Source organism: Ascaphus truei, chromosome 4 (genome assembly GCF_040206685.1).
Source record: "Ascaphus truei isolate aAscTru1 chromosome 4, aAscTru1.hap1, whole genome shotgun sequence".
NCBI lineage: Eukaryota > Metazoa > Chordata > Amphibia > Anura > Ascaphidae > Ascaphus > Ascaphus truei.
The window spans coordinates 364,061,312-364,087,914 of record NC_134486.1 but is presented as its reverse complement, the minus strand read 5'-3'; the positions used below and the strand labels follow the sequence as shown (position 1 = coordinate 364,087,914).

The 26,603-nt window shown below is 45.9% G+C and overlaps 2 protein-coding genes across 2 annotated transcripts; one reads left to right on the top strand and one right to left on the bottom strand.

Annotated features, from left to right (window-relative positions):
• The first annotated feature begins 4,006 nt into the window (after positions 1-4,006).
• Positions 4,007-7,257, top strand: LOC142492419 (uncharacterized). The gene has a single exon (XM_075595062.1). The coding sequence runs from the start codon at positions 4,048-4,050 to the stop codon at positions 7,255-7,257; it is 3,210 nt and encodes a 1,069-aa protein (XP_075451177.1). The 5' UTR covers positions 4,007-4,047.
• Positions 7,258-10,399: 3,142 nt separating this feature from the next.
• On the bottom strand, positions 10,400-21,024 carry RRM2 (ribonucleotide reductase regulatory subunit M2). The gene is made up of 10 exons (XM_075598350.1): positions 20,755-21,024; positions 20,345-20,422; positions 19,320-19,469; positions 16,956-17,072; positions 14,734-14,867; positions 14,309-14,403; positions 13,546-13,679; positions 13,360-13,464; positions 12,776-12,889; positions 10,400-12,226 (listed from the first exon to the last, which is right to left on the bottom strand). The coding sequence occupies exons 1-10, from the start codon at positions 20,839-20,841 to the stop codon at positions 12,074-12,076; spliced, it is 1,167 nt and encodes a 388-aa protein (XP_075454465.1). The 5' UTR covers positions 20,842-21,024; the 3' UTR covers positions 10,400-12,073.
• Positions 21,025-26,603: the final 5,579 nt, after the last annotated feature.

Genomic DNA, 26,603 nt, shown 5'->3' with positions numbered 1-26,603 from the left:
CACAGCACACACACACACACACATTCACACAACACCAAACACTGCAGACTGCCTCTTCAAACCCCCCCTCCCCTCCACGCCACACATCTCCCTCCCGCAACCGGACCGTGAGGCCGCGGCCTCCACTCACACACCATGGCAACGATGTCCCTCCCCCTATCCCGCTACCTCACACAGCGTAGCTCCCGCGAACCGCCTCATCTCCTGCACCTCACACAGCTCCCTACCGCAACTAGACCGCGAGGCCCCCTACCCCGCTACACCATGCCACCAATGTCCCTCCCCCTATCCCGCTAGCTCACAGTGTAGCTCCCGCGAACCGCACAGCACGCCTCACATCTCCTGCACCTCACACATCTCCCTACCGCAACCAGACCGCGAGGCCCCCTACCCCGCTACACCATGCCACCAATGTCCCTCCCCCTATCCCGCTACCTCACACAGTGTAGCTCCCGCGGACCGCACAGCACGCCACATCTCCTGCACCTCACACATCTCCCTCCGCAACCGGACCGCGAGGCCGCGGCCTACACTCACACACCATGGCAACGATGTCCCTCCCCCTATCCCGCTACCTCACACAGTGTAGCTCCCGCGGACCGCACAGCACGCCTCATCTCCTGCACCTCACACAGCTCCCTACCGCAACCGGACCGTGAGGCCGCGGCCTACACTCACACACCATGCCACCAATGTTCCTCCCCCTATCCCGCTACCTCACACAGTGTATGACAACACCTACCACTGGAAATCAGATGTTCGTTGAAATAAAATATGTTTTCCTAACTATTTTACTGTCTGTATAATGTACACAACACTCACCCACACAAAACCCCCTCATACACACACACACACACACACACACACACACACGCAAACATCCTGTCATTCTATGCCACACACTACACTCAAAAACATGCCATTTTTAACATGTGTATGACCAACAACACGCACTCACACACACAACATGCCTCATACACACACACACGCCATCACACACCAGCAACACACACACATGCTCTCACACACACCACACACCATGCCACCGATGTCACTCCCGCTATCCCGCTACCTCACACACTCTACCTCCCGCGGAACGCCCAGCACGCCTGACATCTCCTGCACCTCACACATCTCCCTCCGCAACCAACAAATCACACCTCACCTTCACCCTCATAATACACACACTACACTCAAAAACATGCAATTTACAACATGTCTATGACCAACAACACGCACTCACACACGTCGCACACACAACATGCGTCATACACACACACATGCCATCACACACGCCACATACACACACCACACACCATCACACACAACACAAATACACAAACACATGCACACACACACGCACTCAGCAACGCCACACGCCCTCAACCACGCAACACACACACACACACCAACCTCCTCTGCTGATACAACACACAAAACAACACTTCAACATAACCTTAACTACCACACACAACACAACCACCACTAAACAAACACACACACCCAACCCACTGTTCCAATTACCTACCCTTCACCATACACATTACACTGAATACAATGCACATTTACACGTCTCACCACCCACTCCCATTGCACATCAACATCCCACCACACAAACATATACAACAACACAACACCTCCGCTACCAACACACCTAGCACAATAAATCACCTCTTCCTTTCAATAACATATTTTACACAAAACATTACTATTTACACATCTGTCTAATTTATTGCACACAAACACTCAACTAACCAACACTGACACACACACCACACACTCACTATCACATCACACACTCACTCATCCACACACACACCCCACACAATCAACAATCACACACAATAATTACATACACACACTATTCTGCCACACACACAGCCAACATTAACACAAAACAAAAACACACACAACATTTCAACACCTACACAAACGCACACCAAACACAAATAAATACCCCTCAATACGGTCACACTTTATCAATTTACAAACTTTTCACAGACCACAACCGGATGCCTTCAACACCTCGACGCTTCAACGCTGTGCCAAAACACACAATACAATCATTGGATCGAACTGCGCCTTGACACAACAACATCAGGAAGTATTGTAAACACAATCGCACTGAAACACTTCACTAACATCACACACAACACCTACCTCAACACACACATCAACAACTTTTAACAACACATCACAACTTACACACACAACACCTCTACAACACCTACAATAACGCACATCACAACAACAACACCAAACACACATCTTCACAACACAAAACATGCCACCCAAAAAACACCTTTGCAAAACAAAACATACACACCCTGACAATGAACGTGACACGCACACACACACACAAATTATATGTACTGCACCACACAATGCACACACCCATTTCACACACATTGAAATCCACGCACACAATGCTAACAAACAACTCACAACGGAATACACAATAGGTCAACAACAAATCCTCACAACCACAACATCAACACCAACACATTACACACAACAACATCACACACTAATTCCATTTAATACACACAGCAGGTATATCAAACGCACAAATACACACACAGCATCCTAACACAACTACTCAACAACACACACACACACACACACACAACATCACCTGCTAATGAAACACTACAGCGCCAAACACGCCTTGCACAACAAAGAGACAGAGCCAGAGCCAGAATCAGAAGAGCAACACAATGAGAACAACAACAACAAAAACACAGAGACACACCCACTACATCAACAGACGCTCACACTACAGAACACCAACAACGTACTACAACATCCAGACCCTCAGAGACTACAGAACAGCATGAGTCACGCCTTGCAAAAGACCAACAACGTGCTACAACATCACGAGACGCAGAGACTACAGAACAACATGAAATACGTCTGCAGAAAATGCGACTACGAGCTACAACAAGAAGAGCCACCGAGACTCCACAACAACATGAAACACGCCTTGCTAAAGACAGAACAATACGGCGCACATCAAAACAACACCAAGACACACCAACACACACAGTACAACAAGCACTACAAGACACACATACTACATGTACGCATTCAACTAATTACACTTTGCTACGTGCCGCTTTCATATATAATCCACACATACTATACCAGCAACATCCAAAGGTCAACATTGGACACATGGACACTATATGTCGCTACTGTCAAGCAAAAAAATTCCTACATGAATCAGCTGGAATGTGCTGCAGCAATGGCAAAGTTCAGCTACCACCTCTACACTCACCCCCAAATCCACTTCTTTCATACATGTCAGGGACAACTTCAGAATCTAAACATTTCCTACAAAACATACGCAAATACAACTCCTGTTTCCAAATGACATCCTTTGGTGCTACATCCATAGTTGAACAAATTGGATTTAAAAGTACTTTTAAAGTACAAGGTCAAGTTTACCACAGGGCCGGCTCTCTTCTCCCATTACCAGACCAAGATCCACAATTCTTGCAAATTTACTTCATGGGCGATGAACAACAAGAAGCTGATCAACGATGCCATTGGATACCCAATACAAGACGTGACATTGTCATCTCCTTACAAAGGATGTTACATCAACACAACCATCTCATTAACACATTCAAAACATCACTTGAACGCATGCCAACTGATGACTATCAAGTCATTATCCGAGCCGACAAAACACCAGTGGGTCAACATGAACGTCGCTTTAATGCACCTCAAATCAACGAAGTCGCTATTGTTATAGCGGGGGAACAATTTAATACACGGGACATAATTCTTCAGCGGCGCGCTCATTCACTCACACGCATTTCTGAAACACATCGCTCATATGATGCTCTTCAATACCCTCTCATACTTTGGAACGGTGACGATGGCTATCACTTCAACATCATGCATGTACACCCAACTTCAAAGGCAAACACTAACAAAACTGTATCCGCTATGGACTTCTACGCTTACAGATTAAGGATACGAGATGCATCGCAAAACCACATTTTACATTGTCGACAACTATTTCATCAGTTTATTGTTGACATGTATGCTAAAATTGAAAGTGAGCGTCTTCTATACATACGCTTACATCAAAAAAAACTACGCGTTGATCAATACATACATCTCAGGGATGCTGTTGGCAACGATGGTAACGTTGACAACATTGGAAAAATGTTCATTCTACCAGCAACATTCACGGGAAGTCCTCGACACATGCACGAATATGCTCAGGACGCTATGGCATATGTTCGCGCATATGGACGACCAGACTTTTTTATTACATTTACATGTAATCCAGCTTGGCCAGAAATAAAACAAGAACTTCAGGATGGACAGGCTCACAGTGATCGACACGACTTAATCGCAAGAGTATTTCGCCAAAAACTCATCACATTAATTCACATCATCACTAAGACTTATATATTTGGACAAACACGATGCTGGATGTACTCAATAGAATGGCAGAAAAGAGGTCTTCCACATGCTCATATTCTTATATGGCTCAAAGAAAAACTACATTCCATTGACATCGATAACGTTATCTCTGCTGAGTTGCCTAATCCTCAAGAAGACCCTATACTATTTGCAATAGTCACTAAAAATATGATTCATGGACCATGTGGAAACATCAATATTCATGCACCATGTATGAAAGACGGTAAATGCACCAAACAATTCCCTAAAACATTTATTGCAGACACACAAAGTGGAGATGATGGATATCCTCAATATCGAAGACGCGCTCCCACAGACGGCGGATACACAGCAACAATTACTATTCGCAACAACAAACACATCCAAGTCGACAACAAATGGGTTGTTCCATATTGTCCACTTCTAACAAAAATTTATAACGCACACATTAATGTGGAATACTGTAATTCTGTTAAATCAATTAAATACATTTGCAAGTATGTCAACAAAGGAAGCGACATGGCCATTTTTGGAATCACAAATGAACACATCCATGACGAAGTTACACTCTACCAGCTAGGAAGATATATAAGTAGTAATGAAGCCGTTTGGAGGATTTTCGCTTTTCCCATTCACGAACGACACCCAACCGTTGTTCACCTGACTATTCATTTAGAAAATGGACAGAGAGTATATTTCACACCTGCCAACGCAGAGGCACTTGCTGCTCAACCACCAAACACTACTTTAACTGCCTTCTTTCAATTATGTCAACACGACTCTTTTGCACGCACATTGCTTTATCCACAAACTCCACGATATTACACTTGGAATGCATCCACAAAACAGTTCAAGAAAAGAAAGCAGGGCACACCTGTTCCCGGAACTGATGCCCTTGCAAGTGAAGCCTTAGGGCGTGTCTACACAGTTCACCCAAACAACGCTGAATGCTTCTTTCTCAGAATTCTACTTCATACCGTTCCAGGCCCAACATCTTTTGACGCTATAAAAACTGTCAACGGTCAAGTGTGTGAGACTTATCGAGAAGCTTGCCAAAAACTTGGATTACTAGAGGATGATCAACACTGGAATACTACATTAGCCGAAGCTGCATTACAGTCATTGCCAACCAAAATTCGAAATCTTTTTGCCATTATCCTTACCACGTGCAACCCATCAAACCCCAACACTCTATGGAACACATATCGAGAAAGCATGAGTGAAGATATACTTCACAAAGCACAGAGACACAACCCATCACTCAATGTTACCTTTTCACCTGACATTTTCAACGAGGTACTCATATTGTTAGAAGATACATGTCTCTCTATCAATAACAAAACACTACTTCAATTAGGTCTAGAAGCTCCCCAACATCATCATCACGATGTACTCAATACAGACCTTATGCGAGAGAAACAATACAATATTTCCATACTACAAGAATATGTTGCCACAAGAAAACCAATGTTAATTCCACAACAACTTAACACCTATGACAACATCATGCAGCACATAAACAACGAACAAGGTGCAATCCTGTTTCTTGATGCTCCAGGTGGAACAGGCAAAACATTTCTCATAAATTTACTCCTTGCAGAAATAAGAATGCACAATCATGTTGCACTTGCACTTGCATCATCTGGCATTGCAGCCACTCTTATGGATGGAGGAAGAACTGTGCACTCAGCTCTTAAATTACCACTAAACATTGCTCATGAAGAAAACCCAACATGTAATATTACCAAGACATCTGGCCAAGCCCGTGTTCTTCAAATTTGCAAACTTATTGTTTGGGATGAGTGTACCATGGCGCATAAAAAAGCACTTGAAGCCCTTAATAGAACCTTGCAAGACTTGCGTAACAATAAACAAATAATGGGTGGTGCTGTCATTCTTTTAGCTGGTGATTTCAGACAAACACTTCCAGTCATACCACGATCCACACCAGCAGACGAACTTCATGCATGCCTTAAATCCTCTATTTTATGGCGACATGTCAAACATTTTCCATTAACAACCAATATGCGAGTCCAACTTCTCGGCCACTCAAATGAACAACTTTTTGCACGCACACTTCTTCAAATAGGTGAAGGTACTTTACCTACTGACTTAACATCAGGTGAAATTGCTTTTCCCACACATTTTTGTCACATGATGACATCACTTGAAGATCTCATACATCACGTCTATCCAAATCTCTTACACAATTACACAAACCACCAGTGGCTCTGTGAAAGAGCCATCCTTGCTGCCAAAAATACTTCTGTCAATGACATCAATCATCAAATTCAAGACATTATTCCACACACAATTACTCAATACAACTCAATCGATACAGTTGTGGATTGCGATGAAGCCGTTAACTATCCACCTGAATTCCTACACTCCCTCGAACCATCAGGGATGCCACCACATCATCTTCGCCTCAAAGTTGGAGCACCCATCATGCTACTTCGCAACCTACACACACCTAACCTTTGTAATGGAACCAGACTGTGCATAAAAACATTGATGCCCAACCTAATTGAAGCTACTATCTTAACTGGCAACGCCAAAGGCCAAGATGTCTTCATCCCCCGCATTCCACTCATTCCTACAGACATGCCTTTTACTTTCAAACGGCTACAGTTCCCCATCAAACTAGCTTTTGCTATCACCATTAACAAAGCACAAGGACAATCTATAAAGTGCACTGGTATCAACTTAGAATCACCATGTTTCTCCCACGGCCAGTTATATGTTGCGTGCTCTAGAGTTGGATCCCCCCAACAATTGTACATCTTTGCTTCAACTGGAACTACCAAAAATGTCGTTTACAAACAAGCATTACAATGAACATTGACTTTCCTCAATTTCCATGAACTCTACATATTGCCATAAGAAATTACAAAAAAATGAAAGACACTCAATACACTACTGTCATCCTTTATTACTACATTATTTTACAATACACACTTTAACATTACATCAAATACACTCCTCTCAACAATGGACATTCACATCTTTCAAGAAGCATTTCCAACAATAACATTTTCAAAAATAACTACCGTAACAACTAACATACACTTCAAACATTTGCCCTCATATACATGTGCTTTCTACTACTGTTGATTTACAAACACAATTCTAACTAATATTACATAACATTGGCATCACATTACAACTTTCACATACAACATTTACACATACTTATTCACACTTCACATCCCGGGCAACGCCGGGTTTCTCAGCTAGTATTTTAATAAAAAAAGCATATTGAAATATAAAAATCAACACATAATACGAGTGTTGAATAAACACAAAATAAACATCAGTGATACAGTGTTACCGGATTCTTATTGGCATCAAAAGGTAAGTATTGGTCTCAACCGAGAAACCAGGATCTTGGCAAAGTGTCCACAGAATGATGTCGGTAAGGAAGGCACCCGCTCATGACTGCAGCAATACAAATGGCCCCATTTGAAATAAGAGGAAAGATCAATTCTCCGGGGCGTAGCACACACTCCTGGTCTCCACAGCAGATAGATGCACACAGTGCAGTGAGGGCAGACCAGCTCCTGTAGGGAATGCACCTGCTCCTGGTCGCAAAGGGAAAAGCCGCAAGCTGGTACGTGGGTACAATGGAGGCACGCGCCACATGTTTCCGTCAGCTAATTGCAGGTGAATGATTGCAAAATCACCTGCGGTGGTATACAGCTGCCGTTCTTACAGCAGTGTCGCCGCTTCGAAATGCTTGTAGCGAACTAAATACGACTCAAAGAACATAGGGAGAGTGAAAATAAACACAGAACTTTGACAAGGGTCCAAGTTCAAAAGTAAAAGAATAAAAGAATAGCACACAATCTATTCCAATGTTTCATAGCGGTTGCTACTTCATCAGGGAAAGATAAAGATAGAAGATAAACCAAATACATAGATGAAATGCAGTCTTTAATATCAAACTCCTTGTTCGTAATCCATAAATAGGGGGTAATCTATTCACCAAATATTATCATTTACTCTCATATCACCGGACCGTTCCTTGTCTTTGGGATAGTCCTGTTTGCCTACTACATGTAGCAAACAGCAAAAAGATGGAGAAAACTCCACAACAGTACATGCAAGTAGATAACACGATACATGACAAAAAGGTCTGTGATTTTTTTTAAATATAAGGATTCTCAGTAGTTCAGGTTGTTGAAGGAATATTCCTCGAGTGAGTAAATTTGGTTTATTGAAGCCGTGCTGCTGAACTAAATGCAAAATGCCATATAACAAAAGGACAAGGGATAAGCAGATATGTGAGGATGCAACTCCCCCTACCTCCCAGACCACGTAATGATCCCACTATGAATGAAAGTCCCAACCCTTATGAGGGTCTATGCATGGCTCCCTCTTCGGATGATGTGATGAGGTAAACAAAAAAAAACAAAAAAAAAAAAATCACATAGCATGTGGAAAAGTTGAAAGTACTCTCAGTCCCTGCTGTATAATGAATCCATGTGCGTGCTCCAGTCGCATGAGAAGTAGCAAACAAAAGGACGAATCGCGGTGCACAGCACAAAGAAAACTCCCTGACTGGACTGCAAGTACAAAAACTTTATTGGCACATAAGCAAGATGTCTCCAGCTTATAAGGTGTGTGAGCCATCTCATCTACAGCAGCAGACCAACTCATCTTTACACAAGGTCCTCTTTCACTATACAGAACCCCCATGTATTACTTTTTTTTCACTTTTTAGACTTTGGACACTTGATCTGTCACTGAATTGTTTCTCACTGTGAATATCACACAATTGTTGCATGCTTTATTTTTTCTTTCTTCATCACATAAGAAAAGATGGGGGGGGGGGGGGAGAACCACTTCTGTGCCAATAAAGTTTTTGTACTTTGTACAGTCCAGTCTGGGAGTTTTGTGTGCTGTGCACTGCCATTCATTCTTTCATTTTCATGCAGCAAACCTATTCTTATTTTTAGTTAATTGACTGTTTTATATCTTTGATTAGGTTTTTTTTCCTCATCTGATAAAATCTAGCTTTAAAGTAAGATTTTTCAAACAATTGGGTGGGGGGAAATACAGAAATCAAAATATAGTGGGGGGGGGGGGGGAAGAGAGAATGGGGAGTAGGGAGGAATGGTGCAACATTCCTGACAAGCACATATTGCATTATAAAAATACACAATGAATGACTAATCTCTCCTGGCTTCCTATTAAATCCTGTATTACAAAAATGCTCTTCTCTTTTAAGACTACACTCTGCTGTCCCTCCTTACCTCTCAGCCCTAATTTCTCACTAGACACCTACCTCTGCTCAAGTAGGTGTTCTGTCTAACCCTTTTGTATCTAAAGCCCTCTCCCGCACTGCCCCACACCTCTGAAATGTCCTCACCTTCAATAGGTGTCACTTTAAGACCTATCTAAAAACACACCTCTTTAATAAAGCATGAGTAGCTATGCTGGCTGTCGCTTTATATCTCAAATGCACTGACCATAACACCATCCTACTGTCTCTACACTTTCCCTAATTAATACGTAAGATTGTTCTTCGGGTCAGGGACTTACTTTCCTATTGTTCCCCAGCAGCACACAGCAGCCATCTTGGTACTGGAGGGCTCTGCAAACTGGCCGGGCATTACTGGTGTGTGACGCAATGCTAGACGACCATCCCCCTCCACTGCAGCGCTCACCTCAGTGCTGTGGCAAGTCCTGGAGACACTGGCTGGAAGATTGCACCAGCCCAGAGGCAAGCCACCCTGTAAAGAACCAGCCTCGCTTTGTGAGCCAACCTTTCTTCTTTAGCAAAAATGGTGCTCTTATATCCCTTCTCTCCAGGTAACCTGTAGCAAGAGACCCCCAAAAGGGAGTCCCCAAAAAATATAAACATTTGCACGCTCCTACCACCAGGACAGGAAAAGTACTGCATCTTTGATCCTCAGGAGGTGGAGCTTACTACCCATGGTGCTACCAAGTGAAAGGAAATCACACACACAAAAAAAAGTTTAGCAGGCTTCTGAATGTGTCCTTGCTTTGGAGAATCAACTTTTTGCTAAATGTACAGGAGGGCCCCGGGTAGACGGCAGGTTCCGTTTCAGGGTCCCGCCGCATAGTGAAAATCACCAGAAAGCAGATCTGGTGAATTTCAGTTCTGTGCATGCACAAACCGGCAATTTTCCGCCGCCGGTCTGCACATGTGCGCCACCGCCCATTCTCCACATGTACGACTTAGGATCCAACATGGCAGCCCCCTTTTCGGTGCCGCCAAATCACCGAAAAGCGGGACCCTGCTGTACATCAAGATGCAGATTGTTTTGATTATGCTTCATTGTACAGGATGAATAGCTGATATTTCGCAGGTCTGGTGTAAGGGCGCTACCACTCTATACAATATTACAGCATTCTCAAATGTCTACTTGGATTGTGTAGGCAGTATTAAAAAATAAATAAATAAAAGTAATGTAAGTGTCAACCTGTGTTGGAATGTAGATATACATACCACCATATGCCAAAAATATCCAATCAAGTATCACATGAAATTGTGGATGGGGAGAGAAGCCTTACGAGCCAATGTTAAGATTTCTCCACAACTACCCCTTATATGTAGAAGGTTAATTTGCTGTAGAAGGTTAATTTGCTGATATCAGGCGTCTCAAAAGATTCCCAATCATAAAAAGCATGCTACTCGTTTGGCCTAAACTTTTAGCCTTTATTTTCCTCCAGCCTTCATAAGATGTCTTAGGTTTAAGTCTCCCAGACAAAACATTCAGTGATGTTACCCCTCACTAAAAAAAACAAAAAAAAAAAACACTTGCCCGTTTAGTTAATCTTGACTACTGATGAGTATATAGTTCAATGTGAGGCACGTCCACAATTTGCCACAACAATCTGTAATTCTAAAGTTCTACAGCAAGGGTGGTCAACAGTCCTCAGCGACCACAAACAGGTCAGGATATCCAAGCTTCAGCACAAGTGGCTCAATCATTGTGATAGCCACATGCTGAAGCACAGAATCCTGAACACCTGACCTGTTTGTTGCCCTTGAGGAAGGAAGTTGACCACCCCTGCACCATTTTAATCTTAAAAACATTGACAAACCCATGAAAAAAAAAAAAAAAAAAAACCCACTCCCCTCATTTAAGTCAATGTATGATGGTTCAATGAGGTAGCAGGTGTTTTTTGCACCAGCATCTAAACCAGTGCCAAGCTTTGATTAAGGATAGAGAACACAAAATACGAGGACTACTTTATTAATGTAATTATAAAGTGCGAAGTTCATACAAACTAAAAAAAAAAAAAAGTAAAAAAAAAAGTTTGCCAACAAATACTACCACCAGGCAGTGCTGATAATTCCCCTGCAGAGTACTCCTCACCATATACCTATTAAGCTGTACATAACACTGACTGTACATAAGACATACGAGTACCTCTCTAGGTGTACTTTGGCAGATAGGATTGTGTAAAGACACATTGCACACGCTAATGATTTTCAGAGGCATGGCTGCAAGATCAAATCAATGGTAATTGATCTGACCTTTTGGATTAGCATCATTAGCTCCCATACTATTGATGGGCATTCCAAGTGAAGTTAAAATCCATATCTGCACGGAAGAAATTCTGAAGGAATGGCATAAAAATTCCACGTTGTACTGCATTTAAAATAAGAGTCCATATGCATTTAAAAGTCAGCATCTAGTGTAAAAGTGTTGTCTGTTGCTTTTGACATGACTCCCATCCTCTGGTACTCTCCAACTTTCTTCTCAAAGAAGTTAGTCTTTCCTTCCAGGGAAATGTTCTCCATGAAATCAAAAGGATTTTCTGCCATAAAATGCTAGAAAAATCAAGGTTAAAAGCAAGTTAGGATTGGTGAAAATAGGAGTTACAATTTGCCACAGAAAATTCATATGAAACGGCTTTGGTCCATTCCATACCACTGAAAGTGGTAATTGTTAAAGCTAGGCAGTAGCACCAACTGCAAGACAATGCCCAGTACATGATAAAAAGGAAGTGAAAACAGCCACCCTTTTATGTCAAAATACAATGTTTAAAAAAAAAAAAATCACAGGAAAAAAACGACTAAACCAGTGTCAATTAGGTGCCATTAGTTCAGTTTGGTCCTAAATGGGTCCAAATGTTTAAAGACCAAACCCCCCCTCCCCCAAAAAAACAAGTCAAGACTGGTTGGACAGTATAGGAGCAACTGTTTGGCATGAGAACATTGTGGTGGCAAGTTTAGCTATCTTTTATTTGTATGGTGCCACCATTCTGCAACACCCATGTTCACCTCCCACCCACTTTGTAAAAGGGGAAATAAATAAAAACACAAGCTAGACAAGGGAGCTTACAATACAGATTTCAGATAGTAGCGTTGTGTACCGACCTTGCTAAAACCAAGCTCCAGTAAAAGACGATCTGCCACAAATTCAATGTACTGGTTCATCAAGGAGCAATTCATACCAATTAGCTTAACGGGTAAAGCATCAGTCAAGAATTCCTATAAAATAAAGACGACAGGTTAGTATACAGTGACAGGTAGCAAGGTTTTTGTTGGGTAAGTAGCTCAGCACATGTTCTTACAGCGCCATGTAAAAAGTCTGCAAGTAAATGCCTGAAAAGTCTTTGCTCGTGAAGATATTGTAGGGATACTTGAGCCCAACCCAATATTGAAACTGTAATTGCCCTGCCCTGCCATTGGGGAATTAAGTATGGCAGGCCTCTGAAAATGAGAACTCCACACAAATGTTATCATGGTGGATTAGGATTGCATTTGTATGGTGTTGACACGGGGTGTCAAGACCAGAAAATTAAAAGAGTACCGCTATTAGTTGGAGGCCTTCCAAGCGGTTGGGAGATGTCACTCCCTTAACTATATTCTACAGTGATAGTGGGCCAAGTAAATACATAAAACATGCTTGCGCTTCTCCAAATGTGATGAAGGAAAAAGAAACAAAAAAAAAAACCTACCTGTTCAATCATGACAGCATCACTAATGAGCTCCTTAACTTGCTGCTCTGATGGTTTGTTTACAAGATGCTTAAACATAAGACAAGCGAAGTCACAGTGCAAACCCTGTTGAAAAGAAACAGAATGATCAGAAATAGAAGCATCTAGGGATGAGAACAAAACAAGTGAAGTTACAAATACAATTACCTCATCTCTACTGATGAGCTCGTTAGAGAATGTGAGCCCAGGCATCAGTCCACGCTTCTTCAGCCAGAATATAGATGCAAATGAGCCAGAGAAAAATATTCCCTCCACTGCGGCAAAAGCCACCACACGCTCACCTACAGGAAGGAAGCAAAGATCAGCAATTTATTCATAGCATGCTCAATAAACTTAATTCAGACCGACTCGGTTGACTTTTCCCAACTAGTCTTAGGCCTTGCCCCCGCTGCCTGCTACAGCGTCCGCTGTGGCAGACGCTGCGCTCACGAGAGACCTCCCCGCAACGGCGCCGGGCCCGCTGCGAGGGGGGGCCGCAGCGCTCGCGCGAGAGCTACTCCTGCTCTCAATAGAATTGAGAGCAGGAACTCGCGTCAAGCGGCTAGGCACGCCCCCCGGCGGTTCAGCCAATGAGGGCGAACCTGCCGGGTGACGTCATGGCCGCGCCCCGTCACTCCTCCGCCCCCCCCCCCCCCCCGGTCTCTGCTCCTGCAGTGAGCTGCAGACCGGGGAATCGCCGTAACGCGCAGCCAAAAGCGCGGGCGGGCGCGCATTAGAGCGCCGGGGCCTTAGAACGAATGAGGAAGCACAGGCTTAACATGAGCCATATTAACTATAAAGTCACAAGTCAGATAATCTGATGCAAGCCATCAGAATACATTTGCCACAAGGATCCCTTATATCCAAGGCTGCACTACCCAAGAGACGTTTGATACCAACGTACTTAAGAGCTATTCAGAGGCAGCCTTACCATAGGTTGCTTGTTTGTCACCAATCCAGCGCAATGCCCAGTCAGCCTTCTTTTTCACACAAGGTAAGGTTTCAATAGCATTAAAGAGATATGCCCTGTAAAGTTTGAAAACGTTAGTTCAAAGCAAGAGATTTTCATCTTTTAGTTGTGCTCAATTAAACATATTACATGCAAAATACACACGTTACACAATAAACCAAAGAATGCAGAACCAGCTGACGCTGCAGTGGGTCTCGGAGTAGTTCATGCAGTCTAGTAATGCAATATTTCAATTCTCTAGCCAGTAGATGGCTTTACATTAGAGAATGCTGCCATTTTAAAGCTCCTTATATTAGGTGGGGTGTAGTTAACTTAAAGCGGTTGCTCTTTATGGCAATAACAATGTTGTACACAAACTAGTCATGTTAATCAGGACCCAGGCTTACCTTTGTTTGGGGTCTTTAATGTAAGTGTCAATAAGAAGGCTGTACATTTCAGAGTGGATATTCTCCATGGCAATTTGGAAGCCATAAAAACAGCGCGCTTCTGTCACTTGTACTTCCTGGCTAAACCTTTCCACCTAGAGCGAGAATTGCAAAACAAAATACATGTTACAATATCAGAAACAGCTTTATCCTGGTTCATCTCTCACTGCATTATTGTTATCTGAGCTTTGCCAACATCCGAGAGTGTATCATGGCTCTGCTCTGGGTCCTTTTATCTACACAATCAATGTGAGCTCAACAACTTTTGGCTTCAACCATTACCTCTGCTGATATATCTACCGACCCCTAAGCCAAAAACAGGTTATGGTGTGCAGTAAAACAAAAGTGCACTAAAGGGGGAGAAGGTAAAATAATCCATGGTGCGGGACATCGAACAGAGCACCCCACCTGACACTGGGAGGCAAACTCAAACCCTCCCAGTGGACTCTGCATATTCTGTCCAGATACGGGACCACCCTGAATATCTCCATGTCCATTGGGACGCCTTCCAAACACTACTTCCTGGTCATAGCTAGTTTAACCAATGCCAGGAGCAAATACAATTACCCCACTCCCCCCCCCCCCCAAATAGTTTTTTTTTGGGAGGGGGGGGGGGGAGGTGTTTTAGAGCTTGCTAGCATTTGTGTTTATTAACTTTGTCCAGCTGGTCTCAGCTGTTTGAGGTCAGTGGCTCTTCCCTCCCAGGGTTTAAGCTCACCCCTCCCCACTTCAAGCAGGTTCTCTTTTCATGCAGCTATTTGTGACAGGTCCAATGTTAGGACCATTCTTCCTTTAACTATAGAGGTAAATAAGAATTTTAATCAGTGAGTGTTAGGACCTGTGAATTTGATCATGCCTTGATGTGGCTTGCAGTTTTACAAGCTTTGGCCAAAGGTTTAATTAAATTACCCTTTTTCAAGAGATAGGTATTTCACTGCTTATTTTGTCACATTGGATGTTGCTCTGGACTTTTGTTTCTTATTGCCACATTAAACTTAATGTCCAACTCGGAGCTACTCATTTCCTCTGAAAACTCGCCCTATACCCTTTCCAATACAGTAAATGGAAACCACCATGCATGGTTACCAAAGCCTGTTGCCTAGATGTGACACATGGACAACCATGGACACATGCTTGCCAGCCAATGTGGTCAAGCACTGCCATCTACTTGTACTTACTCCCTCACCTATTGTTTCAAAGTTCAACATGCCAGTTAGTTTGTAAGCTCTGGGCCAGGCAGGTTATTGTCCGATTAGGTGTACTGCACATAATAGTCTTGTTAAGGGCATCAGCCACGGAGCTACTCATATGCTTCCTTAAGCAGGTGTGTTTTAAGATGGTCTTAAAAAAAGGTGGATAGTGTGCAAGTCCGATATTGGAGGGAAGGGCATTCCAGGTGTGGGGAGTGAGGTTTAAGGCGGGTATGGGCTATAGGCACAAAAAAGGGGTAAAGATGGTGTATAGCAGGCCTGCACAACTCCAGTCCTCGAGGACCGCAAACAGGCCAGGTTTTCTGGACATCCCTACTTCAGCACAATTGAGCCAGCTGTGCTGAAGTGGGATGTCCTGAAAACCTGGCCTGTTTGCGGCCCTCGAGGACTGGAGTTGTGCAGGCCTGGTATATAGCAAGAAATTAGGGGTAAGATGTAAGGAGGAGCAGAAGACTATAAATCTAAAAGTGATGAGAATGGAGTGTGTGATACAGGATTTGACAGAAAGCCAGGAGAGGGATTTAAGCAGGGAAGACACGGAGACAGATTTAGGAAAGGAGTGGAGTGATTCGGACAGCAGCGTTTCGGATAGATTGTAGGGGAGACAGGTTACACTAATCGAGCAGCGGACTGTCAGAGTTAACAGTCAAGCAACCGAGGAAAGGGCGTATCTTTGTAATGAGGGCACACATATTTAGCTACCTTTTGATTGATAGGAGAGTAAGAGAGTAGTATGTGACACCCTAGGCAGTGTTCTTGTGCTACAGGGTGTATGATAGTACTTCCAACAGTAATGTGAAAGGAGGTAATAGGACCAGGGTTGGTAATAAATATGAGAAGCTGTTTTTGACATGTTAAGTTCAAGTTGGCGGAGAGCCATCCAGGATGATATAGCGAAGAGAAATTCAGAAACTGTTCTGTACAGAAGAATCAGTGTGGAATGTTTGGTTACTTTAATATTCATCATCTTACCAGGTTCTCATTTACAATGCCATCACTTGCTGCAAAAAAGGCCAGCACGTGAGAAATGAAGTATTTTTCCTCTTCCTTTAAGGATTCCCAGTGTAGAAGGTCTTTTGAAAGATCCACCTAAACAAAACAATCATGGTCAGTATCACCTTGTACAAGCGATGATAACAGTATGGGCCCAGGCTCCTGTGAAATGCCTTGTTTAACCCAATCAATACAGTATAAAGTAAGATGGATAGTATAGTATAAAGTAACAGCTTCAGAAATTGTATCTACAATCCTATTTAGATTGTATTTCCTATTTTGCATAAATAGGATGAAAAAAAGGATGGTGTGCTTTAGCGCTAAAAAATATAAATAAAAATAGAAGTGTGTACAATTGCAATACAAATAATTACAGTACGAATAATAACAACAACGTGGTAGAGAATAATTAAAGTGAACAATGTGAACAGGCTGCCAGGAAAAACTAACCCAAACACAGTTAGTGAAAACAAAGAAAACAATACAGACCGGCGCCTTAAAGTCCAAATGGGAGATATAAAGTTCAATTGATGATTGGAATGATCAATGGATGCCATCACACTGCCTCCACCGTTTTACAGATGTGGTATGCTTCGGATCATGAGCCGTTCCAAGCCTTCTCCATACTTTTTTCTTCCCATCATTCTGGTACAGGTTGATCTTAGGCCTCGTTCAAGGGTGCCAGAGGCAGGAGTTGGGGGGCGGGCATTCGCGTGTGCGAGCGGCAGTCTGCTGGGCGATGTGTGCACATCATCCCCAGCAGACTTTTTCAAGAGTTGAGGAGGCGGGGCAAAAGACAGCAGCTTAGGGATCGGTGTTGCTGTCTTGAAATCATTCTCAAGAATGATTTCCTTGGCTGCCGAGGTACCAGTGACACTGTTGCAGCTTCAAAAAACAACTTGGGTTGTTATTGAAACTGTAGCCAGCGTCAACTCCGTACTTCGGCGACAGGGCAGCTGCTACCCTGACAACCACAATTCACTTTCAATAAATTGTTTTGGACGGCAGCTTGCACGTAAGCACGCCCTCCCTCCGAAGCCAGCACCCTGAACGAGGCCTTCGTTTCATCTGTCCAAAGAATGCTGTTCCAGAACTTGGCTGGCCTTTTTTTTTTTTTTTAGCTAAGTCTAATTTGGCAGTTTATGAATGGCTTGCACCTTGTGGTGAACCCTCTGTATTTGCTCTCATGAAGTCTTCTCTTTATGGTAGACTTGGATAATGATATGCCTACCTCCTGGAGAGTGTTCTTCACTTGGCTGGATGTTGTGAAGGGGTTTTTCTTTACCATGGAAAGGATACTACGATCGTCCACTGTCTTCTTCCGTGGACGTCCAGGCCTTTTTGTGTTGCAGAGCTCACCAGTGTGTTCTTTTTTCCCCCTCAGAATCTACAAGTGTTGATTTGGCCACTCCCAATGTTCCTGCTATCTCTCTGATGGATTTTCTTTTTTTATACAGCCTAAGGAGAACCTGTTTCCCTTGCATTGAGAGCTCCTTTGACCGCATGTTGTGGGTTCACAGCAACAGCTTCCAAATGTGAGTGACACACCTGGAATTAACTCCAGACCTTTTACCTGCTTAATTGATGTCAATTGTCCAATTACTTTTGGTCCCTTGAAAAATAGGGGGCTACATATTAAAGAGATGTAATTCCTAAACCCTTCCTCCAATTTGGATGTGAACACCCTCAAATTAAAGCGGATAGACTGCACTTTAAGCCCATATTCATTATCCAACGGTAACTTGAATGTATTTTGGTACACAGCCGAAACAAAAAACTTGTATCAGTGTCCAATTATTTCCGGACCCAACAGTACATTTCCAAAGCACCTACACCCCCCTCAGATTTCAATAGACTTAAGAGGCAATCAAGCAGTTTTTTTTTATTAATTTTCTTTTTAAACACAGGATTGAAGCAGGGGGCCTCCAGAACTGAAGCACACTCATTTACCGCTGCTTCCTGACATACTTCCCTCAAAAATGGGGTGCAGGTATCGCCTGTAGTTCTCAGATTCCTCTTCACATGGGCCAAAAGGAAGCTGAACGTGACATCACAGCTTTTTATTGGCCGGGGAGCTTTGAAATGCAGACAGTGGATCCTGAAGTAGCTACCAGCAACCACTAGGAGGTAAGAATCTCTGGAAGCAGAGGGTCGGAGGAGCTGAAATTAATGGGGTTCAGCTATGGCGACCCCCCCCCCCTGCTTCAATCCTGTTATAAAAATAAATAAAAGCTTGGATTGCCTCTTTAAAGCAAACAAAAAAAGGTTTCAAGATGGAGAACCTTCAAAAAGCAAAGTATGCGTTTCAAAAATAGATGGTTGAAAGTAAATCTCAGGACTTACCTCCTCTGCTGTCCAGAAGGAGGCCTCTGCTTTCTTGTACATCTGCCAGATATCATGATACTGGATAGGAAAGATCACAAAGCGATTTGGATTGTCCCTCAAGAGGGGCTCATCCTGAATGCTGGGAACCTTGGGGTTTTTCGATTTCACCTTGAAAATAAATATAAGTTTTAGTGTGAGTCTTCAATGCATTGCAACAGCAAAATGGGTATACCCATAATTTTTTATTTTTTTAAACTACTGCATGCTTTCTGCAATACATTTACCATATCAGGTAAAGAAAAAGCGCTGCTTTCCTTCAATCCCGCGTTATAAAAGCAAGGGGCCATTTACCCTCCAAGCCAGATACGTTCAGCCCAACATGTCCTGCTGATCTAGTGCACCGATTAGTCACTGCTTGCTAAATAGACAAGTCACAGCCAGCGGGATGGGTACAAGGACTTCCTTAACGCGCCCTAATGACAAACGGCTGTTTGTGCAAAATCAAGTCTATTCAAATATGAAGTCCGCAAGAGCGCTGCACCCTTTTGTCTTTGCACATACACGGTTTGGGGGCACTCCATGTTTGGCGCGCAAACATGCCAAGTATATAAACGTATACTGCACCTCCTTCCACCCAGAGTCCCTGCACTCCTAACCAGACGGATCAAGTTACTGCAAATATACACACTCCCCCCCCCCCCCCGTTTGTAGATTTAAAAAAAAACAAAAAAAACACGGTGATATATAAAGATATACATGCCGTTCCGATGTCTAGCTATGGTAAATAATTGCTATGCCTGTGTCTGCTGCAGGCGGAGATCCCATTTGGCGGGAAGGGTAGGCAGCACCCCCTTTTGTGAGATTTGGCGCCAGGAGATCGGTCCCGAGCTTCTCAGCTCGGCAAATCCTTATTGTGGTCAATACACTGCATGCCATACTGACCCATGCACATTAACAAACCCTGCCACCACCCAAGGGGGCAATGGCTGAATATATTCTCTCTCTACACATACACACTGTTGCCACAGACCCCTGCCACTCACCGATTCGCCATCCGAGTCCTGGAAGATCTTGCGGGCCGCCTTGCTGGCCAGCACCCGGGTGTTGTTCAAGGTCGGCGGCTAAAAAAACGGGGGGGCACGGGATGATGATTAAAGGGGGGGGAGGAGAGCGCGCGCGGTGAGATGCCAGCCCCCCTGTGCATGTAGCAGGACGAGTGGGGAAGGTTGGTCAGGTTGGTCCGGGGAAGCCCCCCTGTGCCTGTAGCAGGACGGGTGGGGAAGGTTAGTCTGGGGAAGCCCCCCTGTGCCTGTAGCAGGACGGGTGGGGAAGGTTGGTCTGGGGAAGCCCCCCTGTGCCTGTAGCAGGACGGGTGGGGAAGGTTAGTCTGGGGAAGCCCCCCTGTGCCTGTAGCAGGACGGGTGGGGAAGGTTGGTCTGGGGAAGGCACTCACCGTGTTCTCTTTGTCCGTGAGAGTCATGTTCTTCATGGGAGAGATGTTCTCGCGCACGACTGCCAAAGCTTTGCGGGGACTCGGCATTTTCTTGGATAAGTAGGAAATTTAAATGGTACGTAAAGGCAGTGAAACGTGAAATTTAAAATAAAGCGCAAAATAATAATTTAAAAAAATAAATTAAAACGGATATTGTGTACGGGAGATCACAGTTCAGGGAAAGCCGGCTGCAGTCACTTATGAAAACTCATTGCAACTTTGCAATCCCCCTTGCAGTTTATATCTTCTAATTTGGCGCGAAGCGAGCCAATGCGGATTGGTGCGGAGGGGAGGGTGGGGGAAGGGATTCCGGATCTGATTGGACATTGTATTCCTTTTCGTAACTAGAAAACCCGCCATCTGCCTGGGCTGATTTCCTATGGCAGGTGACATGCGCGTGACAGCGCAGCGCGGGCTTTTGAACATTCGATTTTGGCGCGCTCACGCCCACACGCCACCATCTTCCGGAACCCCTCCACATGCACACAAAGGGGACAGTGCCCACACAACGCTGTGCGGCTGTGACGTCACAATGCTTCTTGCCCGGCGTTCCAAGCCTCGCTTCCTGATTAGTTCTATGTAGTGAGGAAGGTGCGGGTGGGGGGTAAATATCCCGCTTGCATGTGAACAATGCACCATAGCAGAATGTGGAATTCAATTTAAAAAAAAGGAAATGTTTTAAGGGGGTGCTCGTATTCATGGATTTTTTTATATGAAATAGTGTTGTAGTATACACAATGTAGTTCAGAGGGTAACGTGTGTGTGTATTTACTGTAACATAGTTGCATCATTTTATTAATAGGGATGTGCTGGTTTATCCCTTCCACTATAAAATAATGTGTACTGTATGTACTCTTTCAGATGAAACGTGCATAGTAGCTACGTTGAGCCTGTAGAAGTTTAGGCTTGTTATATAGTAGGCGCTGGTGTGCGTGTGGGCGCGTGCCCGGCGTTGCACGTGGCACGTGCATTTCGTTTATATGTTGTAAGCGGTGGCGTGCGCGGCTAGGGGTCGTGGCTATAGAAGTCACAGTGATAGCCGCGCTGTGATTGGCAAGGCATTGTCACATGGCGCGAAAATAAATTTTCATGTGTTTGCTGTGATCTGCCGCGCCACTGCTGACGGCCGTGCACGCGCCTGAAGTATAAAACGCCAGGCCTGGCCACAGCCAATTCTAATTGACGCGGGCGCACTGTAGCGCACGCACTATATTACATGCCTAAGATTGGTGTTTGCCTGGTGACGGCCTGGGACGACTTGACGCTGCCAAATATTAGCCGCTGTCTCTCTAGGTAACCCCCTAATGTGAAGTCCTTAACCAAACCCATTAGCGCCTTATCCTAAAACCCTAACCCCAAAGGCTAACACGAATCTTCACCATAAAAACCTTTAAACCCTTACCCTACAACCCATAATCGGAGCCCTTACTCTAAAATCCTTAATGTTAACCCCTTACCCTAAACCCCCTAAAGTTATAACCCCTTAATAATGTACCTTGCCGGTGAGACGGCCAGCGGTGAGCTGCCCTCGACGGCTGATGGGTGGCAGCGAGTGGGCAGGGGAGAGCTGGGCTGCGGCAAGTTGTCCCATTCCGGATTGGAGGCCTTTAGTGATCAATATTAAGGTTTTTGTTTTTTTGTTTTTAAACAGCCATGCCTTTAAAATATATATATATATATACAGGCATACCCCGCATTAACGTACGCAATGGGACCGGAGCATGTATGTAAAGCGAAAATGTACTTAAAGTGAAGCACTACCTTTTCCCCACTTATCGATGCATATACTGTACTGCAAACGTTATATACGTGCATAACTGATGTAACTAATGCATGTCTATCAGGCTCTATAGTCTCCCCGCTTGCGCACAGCTTCGGTACAGGTAGGGAGCCGGTATTGCTGTTCATGACGTGATGACAGGCGCATGCGTGAGCTGCCGTTTGCCTATTGGGCGATATGTACTTACTCGCGAGTGTACTTAAAGTGAGTGTCCTTAAAGCGGGGTATGCCTGTATATATATATATTTCCACTTTAGGTAGGTTGCAGGGTATCTGCGGAACTGAACCTCATTCAAGCAACAAACAACTTTATTTCATATCTCATTTTTCTCCCAATGGGATGGAAAGTGCTTCACAATTACAGTATAGTGCGCAGTACGCAGCTCATAGGAATTGTTGCAGACACCGTAATCGAAAGAAAAGTGTGTGCTGCGCTGTTCGTGATATGTGCAAAAGAAAACACTAACTAAAACATGCAATGTGGTAGTGTGAACTAACCTGGTAAAAGATACAATATTACAGAAAACAAGAAACTGTGAGGCGCCTAATGCTAATAGCTAAATAATATAACCTTTCATCTGCAATGAAAGCAAATGTTGCAAATGCCACTTAAGATTAAACATATGTATATACAAATTGTCCAAAAAGTATAACCATGTATACTGTCCTTAGTTGTAGTATGCAGTCACTCCAATGTTGCAGGTTGAATCAGGTGAATCTCAGCATATGAAGAGAAAAACATGCCAAACATTGTGATATTGCATGTGATAGCGATAATTAACCAAATAATAAACTGATAATGAAATCATCAGAGGTAGGAATAAAGCAAGAAGTCAGATGAAAAAAGTACATTTAATAAACATTTAAAAAACAATCACATGTGTGACATTGTATCCACTCCACAGGCCTGGCAAGAATCAGAATCCTACTTACAGGACAAAAGTAGGTAATACGCACGTACTGTACCATGGACTTGGTTTATAGGCGGCTGCCTTTCTCCTCCAGCCGATACTCCTGGAGTCCCCGGGGCGTCTTCTCCAGACCGCGTGGGTTCTCCACTCGTGGCCGGCGTCCTGGTGCTTCCTTATCTCGATCCTACCAGCCGTCACCAGCTCTCCAAGCATGAGCGATAGGCTGTCCTGCAACTTTTTAGAGCAAGAGCGGGAGGGCGTGGCTATTAGGGGAGGGGGCGTGTCATTGGCTGAATAGGGACTGTGTGTGTGTCCATTTTCTCTCTACCCCCTTTCCTCCTCTCCATTCTCTCTCCCCCCCCATTTCTCTCCCCCCCATTGCGCGCTCTCTCCCCCACCATTGCGCGCTCTCTCCCCCCCCATTGAGCGCTCTCTCCCCCCCATTGAGCGCTCTCTCCCCTCCATTGCGCTCTCTCCCCTCCATTGCGCTCTCTCCCCCCCCGATTGCGCTCTCTCCCCCCCGATTGCGCTCTCTCCCCCCCCGATTGCGCTCTCTCCCCCCCGATTGCGCTCTCTCCCCCCCATTGCTCTCCCCCCATTGCTCTCCCCCCCATTGCTCTCCCCCCCATTGCTCTCTCCCCCCCATTGCTCTCTCCCCCCCCATTGCTCTCTCCTCCCCCATTGCTCTCTCCTCCCCATTGCTCTCTCCCCCCCATTGCTCTCTCCCCCCCCATTGCTCTCTCCCCCCCATTGCTCTCTCCCCCCATTGCTCTCTCCCCCCATTGCTCTCTCCCCCATTGCTCTCTCCCCCCCCATTGCTTTCTCCCCCCTCCCATTGCTTTCTCCCCCCTCCCATTGCTCTCCCCCCCCCCATTGCTCTCTCCCCCCCCCATTGCTCTCTCCCCCCCCCATTGCTCTCTCCCCCCCATTGCACTCTCTCCCCCCCATTGCTCTCTTCCCCCCCATTGCTCTCTCCCCCCCCCCATTGCTCTCTCCCCCCCCCATTGCTCTCTCCCCCCCCCATTGCTCTCTCCCCCCCATTGCTCTCTCCCCCCCATTGCTCTCTCCCCCCCATTGCTCTTGCTCTCTCCCCCCCATTGCTCTCACCCCCCCATTGCTCTCTCCCCCCCATTGCTCTCTCCCCTCCATTGCTCTCTCCCCTCCATTGCTCTCTCCCCCCATTGCTCTCTCCCCCCCATTGCTCTCTCCCCCCCATTGCTCTCTCCCCCCCATTGCTCTCTCCCCCCCATTGCTCTCTCTCCCCCCCATTGCTCTCTCCCCCCCCCATTGCTCTCTCTCCCCCCATTGCGCTCTCTCCCCCCATTGCGCTCTCTCCCCCCATTGCACTCTCTCCACCCATTGCTCTCTCCCCCCCCATTGCTCTCTCCCCCCCCATTGCTCTCTCCCCCCCATTGCTCTCTCCCCCCCCATTGCTCTCCCCCCTCCATTGCTCTCCCCCCTCCATTGCTCTCCCCCCTCCATTGCTCTTCCCCCTCCATTGCTCTCTCTCTCCCCCCCCCCATTGCTCTCCCCTCCCATTGCTCTCCCCTCCCATTGCTCTCCCCTCCCATTGCTCTCCCCCCCCCATTGCTCTCCCCCCCATTGCTCTCTCTCCCCCCCATTGCTCTCTCTCCCCCCCATTGCTCTCTCTCCCCCCCATTGCTCTCTCACCCCCCATTGCTCTCTCCCCCCATTGCTCTCTCTCCCCCATTGCTCTCTCTCCCCCATTGCTCTCTCTCCCCCATTGCTCTCTCTCCCACCATTGCTCTCTCTCCCCCATTGCTCTCTCCCCCCATTGCTCTCTCTCGCTCCATTGCTCTCCCCCCATTGCTCTCCCCCCCCCATTGCTCTCTCCCCCCCCCCCCATTGCTCTCTCCCCCCCCCCCATTGCTCTCTCCCCCCCCCATTGCTCTCCCCCCCATTGCTCTCCCCCCCGTTGCTCTCTCTCCCCCAATTGCTCTCCCCCCCCATTGCTCTCCCCCCCCCTTTGCTCTCTCCCCCCCATTGCTCTCTCCCCCCCCCCATTGCTCTCTCCCCCCCCCCATTGCTCTCTCCCCCCCCCCCATTGCTCTCTCCCCCCATTGTTCTCTCCCCCCCCCATTGCTCTCCCCCCCATTGCTCTCCCCCCCCCATTGCTCTCTCCCCCCCATTGCTCTCTCTCCCCCCCCCATTGCTCGCTCCCTCCCCCCCCCCATTGCTCTCTCCCTCCCCCCATTACTCTCTCCCTCCCCCATTACTCTCTCTCTCCCCCCTCCTCTCTCTCCCCTCCTCTCTCTCCCCTCCTCTCTCTCCCCCCCTCTCTCTTCCCCCCCTCCTCTCTCTTCCCCCCCTCCTCTCTCTTCCCCCCCTCCTCTCTCTCCTCCTTCCCTCCTCTCTCTCCCCCTTCCCTCCTCTCTCTCCCCATTCCTCCTTTCATTTCTCTCCCCCCTTGCTCTCCCTTCCCCTCTCTCCTTTCTCTCCCCCGTTCTCTCCTTTCTCTCCCCCGTTCTCGCCTTTCTCTCCCCCGTTCTCTCCTTTCTCTCCCCCCTTCTCTCCTTTCTCTCCCCCTTCTCTCCTTTCTCTCCCCCTTGCTCTCCCTTTCCCTCTCTCCTTTCTCCGCCCCCCTCTCTCCTTTCTCCCCCCTTCTCTCATTTCTCCCCCCTTCTCTCCTTTCTCCCCCCTTCTCTCCTTTTTCTCCCCCCCCCCCCTTCTCTAGTATCTCTCCAGTGTCTCCTCAAGCGCAAAGCTTGGGGGAGCGTGCTGGCACGCGCATGAGCGCCCACGCACAGCGCGAGCGTGAATGGGAGGATTCCCATTCACAGAGGTAAGTGCGCCAAGCGCATAGCGAGCTCAACGCCAGCGGGAATTCAGCCTTACTGGAGTCTTGCTCGAGCTAGGAATGTGTAAATGCCGGTTCCGGTTTCTCGGCACTCAGTGGGGATGCAGTCCCAGAGGATGCTGTGCACTGCTGTGCATATTTGGCTCGCAATGGCGTGGGGCTGTGAACTTCCTACGCGTTTCACGAAAGTCTTCACTTCGTCAGGGGTGCACAGTATCCTCTGGAACTGCATCCCCACTGAGTGCCGAGACAGCCGTCCCAGAAGTGTGGACTTGAAGAGTGCTGAGGAATATACCTGTGC